This window comes from Bidens hawaiensis, unplaced genomic scaffold (genome assembly GCF_021521415.1).
Source record: "Bidens hawaiensis isolate Kalapana, Puna unplaced genomic scaffold, B.hawaiensis_p1.1 tig00008086_1, whole genome shotgun sequence".
Lineage (NCBI taxonomy): Eukaryota > Viridiplantae > Streptophyta > Magnoliopsida > Asterales > Asteraceae > Bidens > Bidens hawaiensis.
In genome coordinates, this window is record NW_027491572.1 from 192,501 (window position 1) to 210,402 (window position 17,902).

A 17,902-nucleotide genomic window follows, 5' to 3' on the forward strand; every position below is an offset into this window, starting at 1 on the left:
CAAGAGATATTTTCTTAATATCAAACGTATTGGTACTAGAGAGAAATGATAACTCCAACAATTTCTTTGTTCTCAACGCTTCCCAAATTCCAGAAATAAGTCACTTCAACAGCCTTCGATGGTTATACGGGTATCCAAAATACAAACGAGATGGATGTTTGTTGTCCCAACCATTCTTTTAGTCCCAAGCCTGCTAAAGAAAGGGATAATTTATAACAAAGTTTTAGTGTTGTTGATTCCTAGGTGTAGTGCTTCTTCCCCTCTGCTGCCTATTGGTATTAGTGGACTAGGATTGACCTGTAATACCGAACCATAGGTATAACCTTTCGCTCAATACTAGAATCGAGAATTGAAACATAGCATCTGAGGCTGCATTAATCGAGGATACACGACAGAAGGAATTGTTCTATTTCCAAACTTTACCTTCAACAAGCGTAGATTTTTTTATTTTCTTTTTTTACCTATCACGAATCGTGTGTATTTCTTTTCTCATAAGACTGAGAGTAATAAAAAAAATCAAATCGCACCATCTCTGTAATAGGTAAATGCCTCTTTTTCTCCTGAAGTTGTCGGAATTATTCGTAATAAGATATTGGCTACAATTGAAAAGGTTTTATCAATAAAATTTCCATTTATCCGCGATCTAGACATAGGTAGCAATCCATTCTATCATTGTTCTCATTACTTCTCGCGGGAAAATGATCCCCCAAGGAAAAGAATTCTACAGTACGAAATAACATAAAAACATATTCATTCTCGTGAAAAAAAGAAAAAAAATGGTCAGTCTATTCGATCTTAAAAAATTCAATATTCAAAAAAAGAATTGATAAGAACTAAGAAATCAATATGGGAACCGGATTCGATTCCATCTTACTTTACTGGAATAGTCTACCAATGAAAGAAACTATTCTTATTTGACTGAAGTTACAGCTTAGAATAACCTCAGTTGGTTGAATTATGATACAAAGAAGAAAAAGAATCATTGTATGATGAAAATAGAATAACCGCCCATTTTTTTGTGTTGTATATTTACGTGTATACACTATACAATCAACTATAAAAAAATTCTTTATCTATTTCTATTTTTAATAGAATAGATAGATAGGATAAGGGTTTTTTTGATAACTCTAAAACTGGCCTATAAAGCAATTTGAGAATTCTTCTGATATGGAATCATAGTCTAAATAGATAGAATCATGATCTAAAGATATCCATTAACCATAAAATATAGACCCCTCGCTCAGTCAATTCATTATAATTTCTAATTTCTTGATTTAATCCGGTCGGTATAGTATAAATAGATAATCAGAAAAAGAAGAAAACATTGTTTTTGCAAACATGAATAGAAATAGAATTTTTTTTTTAGTTTTTGTAAGAAAACAATTTTCTCTTTATCCCCCCAGCCTAGAAGGAAAGATCCTGCTTTTATTATGATGAAAAATTTTCTATTTTGATCGCTTTCTAGTTAGATTCTAGTTAGAATTGATTGGTTGTACCTACCCAATAATCTAATATGAATGATTCATTATTCACTCTATTTTCGGTTTTGTGGTCATAATCATTATGTAGGAGAGATGGCTGAGTGGTTGAAAGTGTAGCATTGGAACTGCTATGTAGGCTTTTGCTTACCGAGGGTTCGAATCCCTCTCTTTCCTTACCTTCACCTAATTTACCGATCTTACTAACCACAATAGATCAAATATCAATGGATACAACTATTCCAACAGTTAGACCTTTCTTTGATATGGATTATCTAATAGATTCTCTATTTCTAATGGCTGTGGTACGGAAAATACTGTTAAAGAAAAGAGTAGACAAGGAATGAAAATATCCCTCTCGGTCTATGACACCTAAATGGAAGAAAAATCCGGATCAAACCCTTATTTATCTTAACCTTAGGTAAATTTACTTCGCCGAAAGGGAGCAAAATGGGTCGAACCCTTATTCTTATTCATTTTTATTTTCTTTTTTTTTTTTAGGTTTAAGTCTGACGAGAATAATATTCTACAACTAGCAATTCATTTATTTTCAAGCCGACCCATTTATTATCTATTATTTGATTGACTAATCCTTTATATTGGAATGGTTGAAGAGTCAAATGGTTTGGCAATTCCTGAGGAGGGGATGAGTCGAGAGAATTTTGAATTAGAGCTCTAGATTTTTGTTCATCCCTCGCCGCAATAGTATCTCGGGGTTTGCAGCGATAACTTGGTATATCTACTATACGACCGTTGACTAAAATATGTCTATGGTTAACTAATTGGCGAGCTCCCGGAATAGTCGGAGCCATACCCAACCGAAAAAGGATGTTATCCAGGCGCATTTCAAGTAATTGTAGTAAAACCTGACCTGTTGACCCATTTGCCTTTCCGGCGATACGAACGTATTTAAGTAATTGTCGTTCTGTAAGACCATAATGAAAACGTAATTTTTGTTTTTCTTCTAGGCGAATACGATATTGAGATTTTTTCCCGGAACGCGATTGGTTTCTAAGATCACTTCCAGCTCTGGGCCTTTTATTAGTTAGCCCCGGTAAAGCCCCCAGGCGACGTATTTTTTTTAAACGAGGACCTCGGTAACGCGACATAAAGACTCCTTCTTCTTATTTATATTTAATTATTAATTCTTATTGATGAAATTTCATTTTACAGAATAAAACTAAACTAAAAAGGAACTAAATTCTAAATAAAGATAAAGCCAAATTTACTGAAGTATTAAGAATAATGAGATGAGTTAGATAAATATAAAGATCTTTCTATTCTATATATAGCAAAAGAAAATGACTCTTTTCGTGAGATAGTTGGATATTCCTATAACATAATAACATAAGAAATCAATGGCTTTTGCGAAAAGAGGAAGACACTTTATTTTATTTATTTTTTCAATATTCTTTGATTGCAAAGATGCATTATCAATCATGTAAAACATCGAATAAAACAAATAGCGAAAAACCGACTATCGGAATCGAACCGATGACCATCGCATTACAAATGCGATGCTCTAACCTCTGAGCTAAGCAGGCTCACATAACATAAATTCAACATGCATAGGAATTCAACAAACTCTAAGAATCTTTGCTATTAACTATTTGAATTCTTGGCTCTTCCATCCATATAATTAGAATATATTAAAGAATATAATATAGAATAAAAAATAATTGTTAAATATTATATTATAGTAAATATTATAGAACATAACGATTAATTTAGCGATATAGAATTTTTTTTATCACGATTAAAGATTCTAAAAAAAAAATCGATCGTTCTAGTATTCGGGATATACTGGAACAACGAGACATCATAATAAGCAAAGTAGACACAGATCAAAACCTAGCTGACTCGTTCACTAAACCGATGACTCAGGACAAGCATGATCATCTCAGAGATGCTATCTGTCTTAGATTAGCTAGTAGTTTGTTTTGATTTAATATTTGGATGTATAAACATTTAAACAGTTATACTTCTGAGTTCTCTTTTGATTTAATGGTTAAATGCAAATGTTGAATAATATAACTGTGTTCGATTTTAATACGTTTAATCCATGAATATTGTATTCTAAATTATCCGTAGTCGGTCAGACTCGTGGGAACGACTCTGAATTAAGACTATTCTGACTTTAGACTCACGGAGTTGACTTCCAAACTCACAGATCTCATTATGAATGACGTTGGATGTAACTCGCATCAAATAATCTTCATGGATCTTAGTCATAAGATGTTTTGATACTGGTATACTCATTTAGTATCTTCAGACCTGAGATACATATTAGAACTTTCGTTTACTAAAGGTTATTCTTTGATCAGTGTCAATCACTGTCGCGTATCTGCCAGCTATAAAGGCATTGGTTGGGAATGATCTAAAGTTCAGTGGGATTTGTATGTAATCAAGATGGGATTCTGTACTCTTACATGATATGTAACAGTTAGACATCTTGGCGCCCTCGTTGATTCAAACTGGTGAAGTGTGAGGCCTCACCCAAACTTACTGTGTGTTTGATTGGACCACTTTGATTCTAGATCGAGAACTATAATGATTGAACGCCATATGAAATTGAATCTGATCCATGTCTCAATGTTCAATTGATGTCTTATACGGAAATGATAGATGACTACGATTACCATAAGCTCCTTGTCTTGCAATAGTGTATTCCAAGATATTTTTGTTAATGACTTTAAAGTGTCATAACTTGTTTGGGGCAGCCATGTGTAGCTAGAGCACCGCTGGTTGTCTGCGTTAAGGAACTTAACCGAAAGCCGTCCAAGTGGGAGACTGTTGGAAATAGTGGATCGGTTTGGTTAATTTAACGCGACTGACCGAGTTACGACCAGTGAGAGTTACACCTTGAGCAACGAACTAAAATCCGCTTAAATTGTTTAACCGGTAAATGACAAATCTAATTACACGGAATTATTATTTATAATAGTTGTAAATAATAAAGTTCATTTACTGATTAAATATATTGGTTCGGGCTTTAAACGAGAGTTGGAACGAGTTGGACTTTGGACCCGGTTAGGATTTATTATAAATAATAAGATTATAATATAATCTTAAAATAATAATAACCTAATGTTTGACTTGGAGATTACTCCAAGACTGCTGGAGGTATAAATACAAATCGTGAAACATGATTTGTTTTCAGAACTAATCTGCCGAAAGAAAAAGTCCAGCCGCAACTGCCGAGATCGTTACCGACCACCGCTACAGCAAATCACGCACCGTTATCGCTGTCGTGCTGTTGCTGCCACCTCTGATCTAGAGCTACTGCCGTGTTCGCGCCACTCTGCCGCCAACGTGCCATCACCGCCAACCGTCACCGTGTTTGGTTCGTCACCTAGCACCGTTCGTTGAACCTTGGTGTCTCAACCGGTTATTCATTAACTGAGGTGTATATATTTATCTCATCGGTAGTCATTAATATATTGTATATATTTTACTGTGCTCGTATAGCTTTGTAACCGGATCCTGTCGGGTCAGTTTCGATGCTGATTATTCGTTTTATTCCGCTGCGCATTTATTAATTAACAAGATTAATTATTATTTGTCACATTTATTTAACCGGGTTTAATAAATAAAATTTTGACTGATCACCACTTAAACCCAACAGGTCAAATACCCGACTATATACGGAACAGGTTCCTACCTGACCTAATTTTGACTTTTGTTGACCATACCCGAAATCGATTCCTACCCAGTTTGTGCACCTCTAGTTATTTGTTTTCGGTGACCCAAGCTACGAGCCTACAACAATGGCATAACATTTTGGGTTAAATCTTCTTAAACCCATGTTAATGCTTTAAAAGTGTGAAAATGAAAAATGGGTTATTGGGCTGTGGATATGCCATACTGATTAATGGGTTGATAATTTTGGGCTTGAAGGCTTTCAGAATATTGGAGCAGGATAGGCTTTTGGTACTTGTTGGCTGTTGCACATGAACATTAGAATGATTTTAGAAATTTAGTTCCTTGCTCTTCATATGACGAATAAATGATTAAATTTGTTGTTTAAAATTATACTCCTTGCACTTTATAAAAATTATCTTTAAAATAAGAAATCTATACAATAACTTGTGAACACGCACAAGCACCAAAAGTTGTGTGTTCATTTACAAAACGGCGAAATCTTGATACTTCTCACCAAGCCGGTTTTTTTAGTGGCAGAGCATCTCTTAAATCACGACCCATTTTCTTTTTATTTTTTATATTCTTTTCAAGTTGAACCACGTAATCAATGATAACTTATATTTACGGGATAAGATAAAAGTAACGTTAACTCACATTATCACCTATAAAAACTATAAGTTACAATGAGGCTTGTTTAGGTAATTGTGACAACGAAAAAAGTAATGCTCTCGGTTATATTCAAGCTGTTTTTGTAAGTCGATCTCGATTAACTCGTGAGCGGCTACGCTCCTTTACACCGCAGTGAGTCACTAGTAATAATACATTATGATTTCCTACTCAAATATAGTAAGCAGTCTATATTTTTCTTTTTTTTTAACAAGAGATATATGTAGTTTTCATCTTTGTATTTTAACTAAATATGTGGTTCTAGTCAAACAGTTTTAAATTTTTGTAGTTCGTTAAACCCATTAAATTTGTGGTTTTTGTCCGTTAGTTTTGTCCTCAATTAGTTGTGTATTCGTTTGGCCCGTTTATCTACCAAATGTTTCATGATCGAAGCCACAAGAGATGAATCACAATCCTCATTTGTTTGTGTAGGGTTTGCGGAACACGAAGGAAAGAAAGACGAGTTGGGAATTAGGACTAGGGATTATTTGGAGAAAAAACTGACAAAATTGACCCTCATGTAAAGGACATGCTGATGAGTTTAACGACCAAAGTTGGCGGGATTAGTTGTATGGATGAGCGTTTTCAGTACGGGTACCGATTGGTACCAGTACCTGTACTGAATTCGGTACCGAATCGGTACCAAGTTTTGAGTTTTCGGTGGCGGTACGGTACCGATATTTCTCAAATTTTTTACGAAGTTTTGATTATTATTAATTAGGGTTAGGGTTTTGATTTGTCATTTACTCTGCATTATGTATTGCTTCAGTCTGATACAATCATATTAGTATCTTAGATCTGTTATATACATATCACATATTTTCTCGTTTCGAGCTCGGCAATAATTTATTAATTAATTTAAAGAGCCAAAACTCGGCTCAAGCTCTCACCTTAACTTTAAAATAGATGTACACGAGCATCAAAAAGCTCATCTACATTATATATCACATCTTACTAATATATTAAACAAGATAAGTTGTCTACATGGCATCATTCCAGGGCCTCCACCTAGATGCCAACTAGATGCCATGTCACCACCTTCCAATTAATAATTGCCAACTCACTTGATTCCTCTTATTTAAACCATATTGTTAAGAAACCCTAATCCACATTCAACTCTTTCATGCATCGCTCTCCAACTTGCCATCAATCAATTTCTCTCAGGGATTAATAACTATTATCAAATTATAAAGATAATCTCCCGTCTCTCAGGTATCAAAACCTTCAAATTCAACATCATAAAGTGTCGTCTTTTAACGTTTTGTTAACAAAATATGATAAAGATGTATGTTTTGCAAATAGATTGGTTGAACTACTGGGCTGAATTGCGTGTTCGTCGAAAACAATTGATTATATATATTTTAAGTGAACGTGATAACAAATGATTACTTAGAACTTCATCCAAGAGCTACTGCAAATGGTATTCTCGATGCCTCGTGTTATACAATTATTAGAAAATGAACAGCAAATTGGTATATCGTATATGTCAACAATTATTTTTTTCTTTTCCTAACTCTAATAATAATTATTCATTATAATTAATTGGTGCTAAATTTAAGCATAATTATGCATATAATAGCATAATTATGATTTAATATTATTTAACACAAAAACCAGTAACATCTAGATGTTCAAAATCTCGCATTAAAAGTTTTTGAATCTCAAAATACTTTTCATATTTTAATCAAATTTCAGTTAAATAACAATTAATTGTTACATAATGTGATTCGAATTTGAATTTAAGATTATATTAAAATCTTTTAATTATGTCAAAATTCATGCTTAAAATAAAACCCCGATATTTTTTACTGGTCCTTAACATATTTTCCATTAAAACACTTTCCATATTTTTATTAAAATACCATTTCACAATTCATATAACCTTATTAAAAATAACAAATTTACAATTCATTAAAATATACAGTATATACATACATATGACATTATTTTTAATATTTTCCACCCGTATATAACACGGGTAACTAGCCTACTATTTGATCAAACCACAACCATGAAAACCAAATTTTCTCGTTCTTAACGAATCGTAATAATCAATTCATTTTAAACTCCCGCTTAACAAAATGTTGTTTTTCAGATGAAAATACGGAACCTAACTTGGCGCCTCTCCAAAAACTCAAATCTCTCTCATTATTATTATTCTCCAACAAATTCAGGCTCACACTCTTCTTCACTGCATCCACACAACCGGCAATAACTTCGATTCTGCCAAGGTATTGCTTTCTTGAACTCCTTCGCCCAAATTGATTATTATTAATTAGGGTTAGGGTTTTGATTTGTCATTTACTCTGCATTATGTATTGCTTCAGTCTGATACAATCGTATCAGTATCTTAGATCTGTTATATACATATCACATATTGTCTCGTTTCGAGCTTGGTTAGGCTATTATTTATTAATTAGTTTCTATACATTTTAAAATATTTTTTATTTTGAGAAAAAACTTAAACGAGCCTGCGCTTGACTTGAACTTAAGTGCAGTATCTTAAACGAGCCAAAGCTCGGCTCGAGCTCGCTTGTGCAATGTAGAGTTTAAACTTAATTATACACAAGGCTCGTTAAGACTTGACAGGCCTAAACGATCTTCTCGTACATGGCTGGAGCTTCGACTTGAGAACTAGTAGAGATTTATTTGAGGTTTGGCTCGGCTCGAGCTTGATAAGGCTCGGATATTTTTGAGCTTTTTTAATGATCTGATCTCGAGTAGCTCGTGAGCGGCTCGGCTCGCTTGCATCCCTAGATACTGTAAACTGCAGGGCCGTCTCCGAGAATCGTCAACTTTTTTTGGGTTGAAGGCGAAAAAAAATTTGGGCCTTAAGTTAGTTGAGTAATTAGGTTTAAACATTAAAAAAATACATATTTTTTAAATATATATATATATATATATATATATATATATATATATAATTTAAAAAAAATCCGGCCCTATCGGGGTGTCGGGCCAGGGTTGTTTGACCACCCGGCCGTGCCTCATAGTGGGCCTCGGTAAACTATCATATATGTATTAGGGGTGTTCAAAAGTATTCGAATCCGAAACCGAATCCGAATTATCCGATAATCCGTATCCGAACTATCCGAAATTTCGGATATCCAAACGTCGGATATCCGAAAATTCGAATTCGGATAACGTTTTTAGGAATTTTCGGATAGATCGGATATCCGAACTATGCAAAGTTTTAATTTTAATATTAATATATATACAACTTAAAACACCATGCTTACTACTTAGTCCTTACTCTATCTAACCCTAATTTCCACCTCCGCCACCGTCCGCCTGCACTATTTGACTATCTGTCACCGTCGGCCGTCACCACCCTCGTCCTCTGGCGCCAAATCTACCTTGATAAGGTATATGAAGTTTGAAAATTTTGCGTTTAGGTTGTTAGATTGAAGAACCAATTGTGTTTAAGTTGTTGGATTTGTAAGTTCACTTTAAAACAGGTTGTTGGATTGGATGATTTTGGTTGTTTTGTGACTTGTTAGTCTAATTTTAAAGCTGTCTTTTTTCCAGGTTTTCTTTCGGATATCCGAATCACTATTAGGATATCCGAAATTTCGGATTCGGATTCGGATAGTGAAATCCACTATTCGAAAGGACCGGATATCCGGTTTTGAACACCCCTAGTATGTATTGTGTTTCTGAAACATCTGTTGCTAAAGTATTAAGATTTGGAGTTAACGTATGAACAGATAGAACTTTGACTCAAAGTGTACATTTGCGGACTCAATTAGCATGTACAAAATTGCGTTTGCAAATCCAATTAGCTTATGTAATGGAGTAATTAACAATTAGGCTTTTGATTTGCAGACCAGTCTGGTTCTTGATACAGCCTTGGTTAGTGAGTTGTGACAAACAAGTAATACAACAGGCTCTTTGCTTTGATGATGGCTCGGTATTATGATATTGATGACATTCTTGCAGAAGAAGAGGTTAAAACTTCTTTCTTTTATTCAATTCTGCATTCAAATTGCTTTTTGAAAAAAGTTAGTAAGTTTAAATTGGTGCTTATTTTTTTATAGTTTGTTCCTGCGGTGTTTTTAGAAGCGGTAAATGGAGTTGGTTTGTTTGAATCCAGTGACGCAAACAGGGTAAACTTAGTACTTAAAAGTCTTCAATTTAATATGTCGATAGCAATAACAGTTTTTTAATGCTAATATTATTGTTAAAACAGGTAGAACCGAGGTCAAAGGTGGAATTACCATTCTGGCTTGCTAGTGAATTGCAACTTAGACAGGCAGTATCTGTCAGCATTCCTCACTGTTTCAATAAGAAGTCATAAGCCCAACTTTTCTTGATTAATGTTTATTTTTAAATAAAAACAATATTAATTCCTTTCGTATTATTATCATCATCATCATCAGTTCATCTTGATGTATCTTGTTATGATGTCAGAACTCGAGAAGAGATTGGGGCTGATGGTGCACACGTGGACTTAAGATCTCGATGTTCATATTTTTATCAGTTAGGATGCAAGATAGTGCAATTGTAAGCATCAACTCTTGCTATCATCTAAATATTTGTTTTTCTTTATATTATCGTTGCTGCAAGATTTCCCTTTTATGATTTTGTTTATTGCTAAACGGATCAGGATCGGTGACAAAACTATTGGATCTTTACTCTTGGTTGCTTTCCAGACAAGGTATAAGGAAGTTTTGATCAAGGCGCATACATCAGCATCTGCACTGGCTCCTAAGTTTTTTTCGTTATTAACGAAAGAAGAAACAAAATGTGAGATTTGAATGACTCATTTATTTTTGCTTTTTTATTTCTAAACATAATGAATATGAATGACTTGAAAGTTGACATCTTGCACACTTTTTTTTTTATTTTGAAGTGTATGAAGCTGCAAAGTCATCAACTGCAGCATTCAGGACTTGGCGAATGGGTGGGCCTAGGTTTCAAAAAGCTTCTGTTCTTGGTAGAAAGAGGAAATCGATGGAAGTAACTTCCCAGTAGGTGAACCGAGCTCTGCTGATTAGCCACTGCTCGTGTTGTGTACGAGCTTATATCTGAATATATGAGACTTATACGTCATGTTTGTGTGGTAAGAAAGCTTACATATGCTCAACTTTGTACACAATAGTGGATTCGTGTTATGAGTTGGTTGATCTCTGGTCTTTCGTATCGTTAGCTTGCCAATAGAACATTTATGGGACGGGTTTTGATCATTTTAATTCCATATCTGATTATAAAATTATGTCTATTACTAGGTCGCATATCCATTACTTACTATTAACGGGTATGCTGGCATCCCATCGGGTATTCGATATACTCTTTTAGTATCTTAACCCAAAATTTTATTTTGAATCTGTTTCTCAACAACTTGCAGACATGTATGCATGTTTTATTATTTTGACTAGTTTATTTCATAAATGAACATATATGCAAAAACTAAACTAGTTAATCACCAACTATTTTTAACGCGCACGATAATTTGACACCCCATATTTAAGTTTCATGTCACTTTTGCAAGTCATAAATATTTTTCTATAAAGTATTATAATTTGAAATAAACACCTTATACAGATTTAAAGTAAAATTATACTAGTTAATACTTGTTTCTCCAAAACAATATAACATAATACAAACATCGGGGGTGACAATGAAGCGTAAATTTGTAATCTCAGTGGCTCAGTCTCATATCCGATTTTACAATCGTGTTATGTGTCTGATCCAATACTGCAGGGTATGTTTCAGGTAATTACGCGTTGGGATTAGTATGCCAGTTGGGTTAGTAAAAGTCATGCATTGGGATTAGATTATTTCAATTACCAAGTGTAAAGATCATATCACTTAATAATGTATGTGTCTCATGCCTGTGAATATTTTTTGACTAATTCAATATGTTTGTCATTGGCAGCTAGAGGTGTAAAAAAACCGGTTTCACCCAAACTTGTTCTCAAACCAACCCAAACCGCCAGTTTCAGGACCGGTTCTTCTTAAGATCTACCAAACCGGTTTCAAAACCGAACCGGTTTGAGGAAACCGGTTAAACCGGTTTATAAATCGGACCGAACCGGCGTGACCAGGCCGGCCTATCTTGCTTCTAAACCGGTTTAAAAACCGAACCGGTTTGACCAGCTGTTGACCGAACCGGTTGGTTCGGGTTTAAAACTGGTTTTGTACACCCCCATCGGCAGCTAACAACTTGATTCAATTGTTGAGCATAATAATAATAATAATAATAATATTATTATTACTATATAATAAAAAGAAAGTTTGGTGCCGCAAGTGCCCTATTGGGCCACTTTGCGGCACCAAATTAGTCCCTAATTTTGGTTTTTTTTTAGTTTCGATAACGTAACAAACATGACGGAATCCGACCAAATTCGCGTAGATTCACCACCTCAATCCGGGACCGTCAATGCTTGGGCTTCTCAACATCCAAGTTTTACCTAACCACGCCACCTCATTAATCCATCTCAAATTTTATATTTTGTTTATGTTCATCCTTTTGTTTTAGTTCCAGTATCGTAACGAATGTAAGTTTTTTTTCTAATTTGATAATTAAACATTTATTTTCATCGACTCACCATTGCAATGCCCGGGACCTACTATGCTTTGGTTTTACCAACACCCTGGTTTTCGTGTCTGTTATGTTTTAGTTTTGGGTACCGTAACAAACGAACTAAAACCGACCGAATGTTTGAGTTTTACCACCGTATGGGTTTTAGTGACCCGCCCCGGTGCAATGCGTCGGATGGAAACACTAGTTTAAAATATAAATCATTGAAGTTGTATACAACGACAACAATCATTATTTATTTGTTTATTTATTTGCGTATAAGTGTTTAAATACTACGTGGCATCCTAAATTTACGACGTGGCATTAAGTATAATTATATTTGTCATTCTATCATTGTTTGGCAAATTCCAAAACATAAAACAAAATAGAGAAGCTAATGCTAAATTTGCATGTCACCTCCAAGAACTAAAAGATGAAAACCAATATCAATAATGGATATTAATCATTTAATAGTTCTAAGTCACTACCAACTTATTTTCACTCAAATCATACAATCTTTTTTTTAAATCTTCACTATTTTTTATGCATCTTCTTTCAATATTCATACTACGCCCCAATGTAATACTTTCACTCCTCTAAACCTTTGAAAACCCATTTTATCTAGGCCTAGTGTTTGTAGTTTGGTTTAAAACTGTGAAACCATCTAAACAATTTACGAGTTTGGTTTCACGGTGGTTTTGATCCTTCAATATATTATCGTTCGATTTTAAAATTCTCAAACCATTGCGAGCAGTTGGTTTACGGTTTAAACTTCAAATCAGCCGTATAAAACCATAGGAAATGAGAATACAATGAATATAATGAAGTAACTTATAGGCTTAAACATAATAGTTTTGGTGGAATCTTGTGTCATGTCAAATAATTAGCGAAGTTATCTTGTATCGTGACAAATAGTTGACGGAATCTTGTATAGTTTTAAATAATTGGTGAAATCTTGTATCATGCCAAACAATTGACGGAATCTTGTATCGTATCAAATAATCGGCAGAATCATGTATCGTGCCATCGAGGAGAATCTTGAATGGCATGCAAAACTATGCACCCATGCGACTCGTATTAGAAAAGGAATCGTGTAGCCTTATACGACTCGTATAGCCACTTAGTTAACGTTAGGCATGACGCCTCTGCAAACTTGTGTTGTGTACGAAAACTATCTACGAGTCAAATAGCTAATGGCCTTATACGACTCGTATAAGTGATTACAAAATAATGGGTGTAATTATTGATTTGCATAAGCTAGCTAAACAAAGAGAAAGAAACAAAAACCCATAAGAGAAAATTAACACGGAATTACAGAATATCCTCATTGGCTTCAATGATTGATATTGGTTTAAAAATAAATAAATAAAATTCCCAAAGTTGGTAGCTATACATAAATTTTTTGGCTTTGTTTTGCTCTCTCATCATTTGACCACTGATTGGCCCGTGCCCTTATATTTTTTTAAATCATACTTTTTGGTTTTTATTTTTTAAATTTTTTGTTATTAATGCTGACTTATATTCTAATCAAGCATTTAAAATAGTTATGAAAAAAGCCATAAAGGCCGGGGTTCGAGCAATAAGAACATAAATAGCTCAAAAATTTGTTATATTCTAATCAAGCATTTAAAATAGTTATGAAAAAAGCCATAAAGGCCGGGGTTCGAGCAATTTTTTGTCTCTGAATTTAATACGTTCCTAAAAAGAGTTTAACGAGTTGTCTTATCGACGACGACGAACCATAGTTTTATTTTCAGGGTCGGTTTTGCCATTTAAAAGGAGGCTACAATTATATGTTGCTAGTTTACCCGTCTCTCTATTGTAATGAAAAGCCGTATAAAATTTTTTTAGATAGATAACATCAAGAACCACATAACATATTTTTATATCTTCCAACTGTAGCATGTAAACGGTTATTTTGCTTGGTATTTTCTTTTTGAGATCACTGTCAAAAGAAAACGATTTCAGTTTTAATTATCATAGATAAAGTTTCAACACCGAATCTTTTATTATATGGAATATTCTATTTGTAAATGTTGTTATCTATTCTCGAACAATAAATGTTGGTATGGGAAGCACTTCATGTTTTTTTGTTAAAGACAAATTTCTTGTACTTCCTAGAACATGAACCAAAAATTTTTGGACGTTTAAAAGAATTTGTCTCTGCTACTGGGCCACCAACCCGAGAATGCACTTCATGTGATCAAGGAAATCTAGAAATAAAATAGGGTTGCTTTAAAATTTTAATTATCACATCTTGATGAATGCTGACAACCCTTTCTTTTTCATCTTTTTATTTCCTATAAATACCAAATCACACTCTCCTTCAATCCTGCCTAAAACCCTTCTTACTCACAGAAACACACACAGCATACATAATCAAATCAAACATGGGATATTTGGATCATATCTCAGACTTATTTTCTGTGACCAGCACAAGAAAAGGCAAACGAAAAACGATGCAGGTATCGTGACCGATTTCATCTTAATTTTATATATTGGTTTCTTTGAGTAATTTCAAGATTTGTTGAAGTTGAGATTTTGGGTGTTGTAGACAGTTGAGATCAAGGTGAAGATGGACTGTGATGGCTGTGAAAGGAGGGTCAAGAATGCTGCTTCTTCTTTAAAAGGTCATCTTTATTAATTTATCTTCCAATATATAAGTGTTGTGACATGTTTAAGCCTGATAATTGAGTTAATAGTAAAACCATGCAAATTACACAAGATTATCATAATCATTAATCAACCAATAGGCTTGCCATTCCATCACTAGTTCTTTTAAACTGTGAATCATGAGCACATCTTAGGCTAATATATATCCCAAGTTGTTACTTTTATTCTGTCCACGTGAGAGATATTGGTGTATAAAAAATGGCACGCCTAATATATTGCTAATGCATTTTGGGCGCAACTTTTTTGGATGGAAGTATGGAACTGTAACAATGATACAGAAACCTAATCAAATCATATATCCTAGTAATTAGGGGAAAAGTATTACAATAAAATATATATTCTATCTAATACTCTCTTGCAGTCGAAGCCTTCAGGAAACCAAACGCTTAAACTGGACATGATAAAAAGGAGAATATAAGAAAAAACATACAAAATTAAAAAAATCATAATAATTGAGGAAAACTATAAAACTTGAATACTAAGAAAAATCCATGATGGTAAACAATGGCGACATATATAAAGCCATAGTGGTGGCGACATAAGGCACGACGACCAAGCTATGGTAACTTGATCTAGCTAGGACTATGACGGTATAAGCTACAACTGTGACGACACGACGACGACAAGAGAAAACATTCAATAAACCAATCAAATCATCTCTTCAAATTAGGGTAAAAGTTTTATAATAAACCCTAGTTTTATATACTCATAATAACCTTTAATTGGTGGGTTTTCTTAAAACAGGAGATGGTGGTAGCTACCTAACGTAGTTTGCGATCGAGAACGTATGGGGTCGCATTTTATCATTGAGTTACCCCGGGTAACCAACAAAAATAGATCCGTAAACTCCTTATTGATAACCGATAAGTCAAAACGAACACATAAAAGCTGGTTTTGAATTATTGAATCACCAAAAACGATTTTTTTTTTTTTTTAAACTCTAGAAACGATAACCATTTACCAAACCGCATATGTTAAGTTTCAGGCGAATCATATCGGTGACATTTGATTAACGCCATAAAACAAATATTTTAGAAATTTTAAATTTTATTCGCAATCAATCATTTATTTCCTGTCGCATAGGAATGCCCATGTCTCTTTCACCACTTATTTCATAATAATTATGTAACTATCATCATATATATTTAAATCTTACTTGCCAAGTGTAATGACTCAAATATAATATTTTAATTAATTATCAAATTATTTTGTTTTATCTTATTTTAAACGTCTCTTTATAATTTGCAAATATAATATTTTAATTAATTTTCAAATTATTTTGTTTTATCTTATTTTAAACGTCTCTTTATAATTTGCAACATATATCTTTAACTTATTCATATTGTAATCAAATCTATCACAAAACATTACATGTTGCACAAACCATCACACCACTCTCACAATTATTATGTTAACATAGTCCTTTTTATCTAGCTATTATCATTTATTTATATTATTTATCTTTTAAGTTGTACTCTTAGTTATTATTATATCTTTAGTGTGAATAATATGATAGTTATTGACGTTTTATGCTGTCATCAGTAGTTTAGTTTCTCTACAATAACCATTTGTTCGTTTACATCTTATGTAGGCGTGAAATCGGTAGAAGTAAACCGGAAACAAAGCCGAGTAACAGTGAAGGGTTACGTGGAGCCAAAAAAGGTGTTAAAGAAAGTCCAAAATACGGGAAAGAAAGCCGAAATGTGGCCATACGTACCCTATAATCTTGCCTCATACCCTTATGCTCCTCAAGCCTATGACAAAAAAGCCCCTTCGGGCTATGTTAAGAACGTCCCTCAAGCGTTTCATACTCCCAATTCTCCCACCGAGAGGTTCGATGCTATTTTCAGTGACGAAAATCCAAACGCGTGTTCGGTTATGTGAATGGTGCCAACATAATAAATTTTGAGGTGGAACGGTCTTGCTTCCTATATAATTTTGATGATGTACTTGTCTAGCTATTTTGTAGTAATTATGTCTTGGTTTAGTCATTAGTGGTTTGAGATCTTGATGTATAATATTGATGTACGTATAATTATGCTTTTAGCTAGGTAGTGTGCATGCTCTTAAAAACCAAAAATAAAAAATAAAAATGAAAAATTAAAATAATAACTCAAAAGAGTACTGGAGACTATCAACGATGGACCACTGTCTATGGGAATGCTTTCCGATAAATTAGTTCTCGGGTAATCTATCTGAAGAAACACTAAGCGAACTTGGTATGATCAAATTAGCATTTCATCCGGGTAGGGATCTATAGTCAGATGACTTAAGGTTACCACCAACTTGTTAGCAAAACAGAACACCGTAAGGAGCTTACAAGAAAGCGAATGGGAGGTTCTTCTCAAAAACCAAAATCTAGCGTGAGAATCAGTATTGAGTATTGAGACTAATAGTGGAGAATCTTGATGCCATTACCATTGGTTCAGCATCCTTTTGTAGCCGGAGAGGTAGAGAAGATTTGGCCATGCTGTCAGCGTCAATCAAACCTTCTATTCCCTGTGGGTGAGCACGCATGTGGTCTCTGATTGGTCGCGACAACTAGCAGGTAAGACGGTTGTCACCTGAGGGTACAATGTTCGCATCTCCTGATAGGCTCGTCGTGCGCTTCCTGTCCTTTGTGTACTGCATTTCCTCTGGAAGAGTTTCTGCACTGTGATTGCTGTAGGACCAGCCGTTATGTGTCGTATTCCTTCCGCGTGTGACTGTCCTTTAGATTGTGTTGTATTTAGGGGCTGGTTCACAGGAGTAGGCGGATGTTGTGGGTAATTCTTGTCGCTTTCGCGGACTAGTGTAGGACGGCCTCTACACTGTCGGTAGTACTATAAATAAGATTCACACCCATGCTTTTTAGTCGTTTGTTAATTGTAGGGGTATGGTACTAAAACCCGGTTCTACGACCCTAAATTTATTATGTTTG

General features: G+C 34.2%; 2 protein-coding genes and 2 non-coding genes across 4 annotated transcripts; 3 read left to right on the top strand and 1 right to left on the bottom strand.

Annotated features, from left to right (window-relative positions):
• The first annotated feature begins 1,568 nt into the window (after positions 1–1,568).
• TRNAS-GGA (transfer RNA serine (anticodon GGA)) lies at positions 1,569–1,655 on the top strand. The gene has a single exon. It is a non-coding gene; the product is annotated as a tRNA-Ser (tRNA).
• Positions 1,656–2,949: 1,294 nt separating this feature from the next.
• Positions 2,950–3,022, bottom strand: TRNAT-UGU (transfer RNA threonine (anticodon UGU)). Its single transcript has one exon. It is a non-coding gene; the product is annotated as a tRNA-Thr (tRNA).
• Positions 3,023–9,669: 6,647 nt separating this feature from the next.
• On the top strand, positions 9,670–10,950 carry LOC143636926 (DNA replication complex GINS protein PSF3-like). The gene is made up of 6 exons (XM_077104404.1): positions 9,670–9,733; positions 9,824–9,892; positions 9,976–10,076; positions 10,197–10,289; positions 10,393–10,532; positions 10,639–10,950. The coding sequence occupies exons 1-6, from the start codon at positions 9,686–9,688 to the stop codon at positions 10,758–10,760; spliced, it is 573 nt and encodes a 190-aa protein (XP_076960519.1). The 5' UTR covers positions 9,670–9,685; the 3' UTR covers positions 10,761–10,950.
• Positions 10,951–14,662: 3,712 nt separating this feature from the next.
• Positions 14,663–16,905, top strand: LOC143636927 (heavy metal-associated isoprenylated plant protein 20-like). Its single transcript, XM_077104405.1, has 3 exons — positions 14,663–14,774; positions 14,864–14,939; positions 16,574–16,905. Exons 1-3 carry the CDS (start codon positions 14,700–14,702, stop codon positions 16,864–16,866), a joined length of 444 nt encoding a protein of 147 aa, XP_076960520.1. The 5' UTR covers positions 14,663–14,699; the 3' UTR covers positions 16,867–16,905.
• The last annotated feature ends 997 nt before the right edge of the window (positions 16,906–17,902 follow it).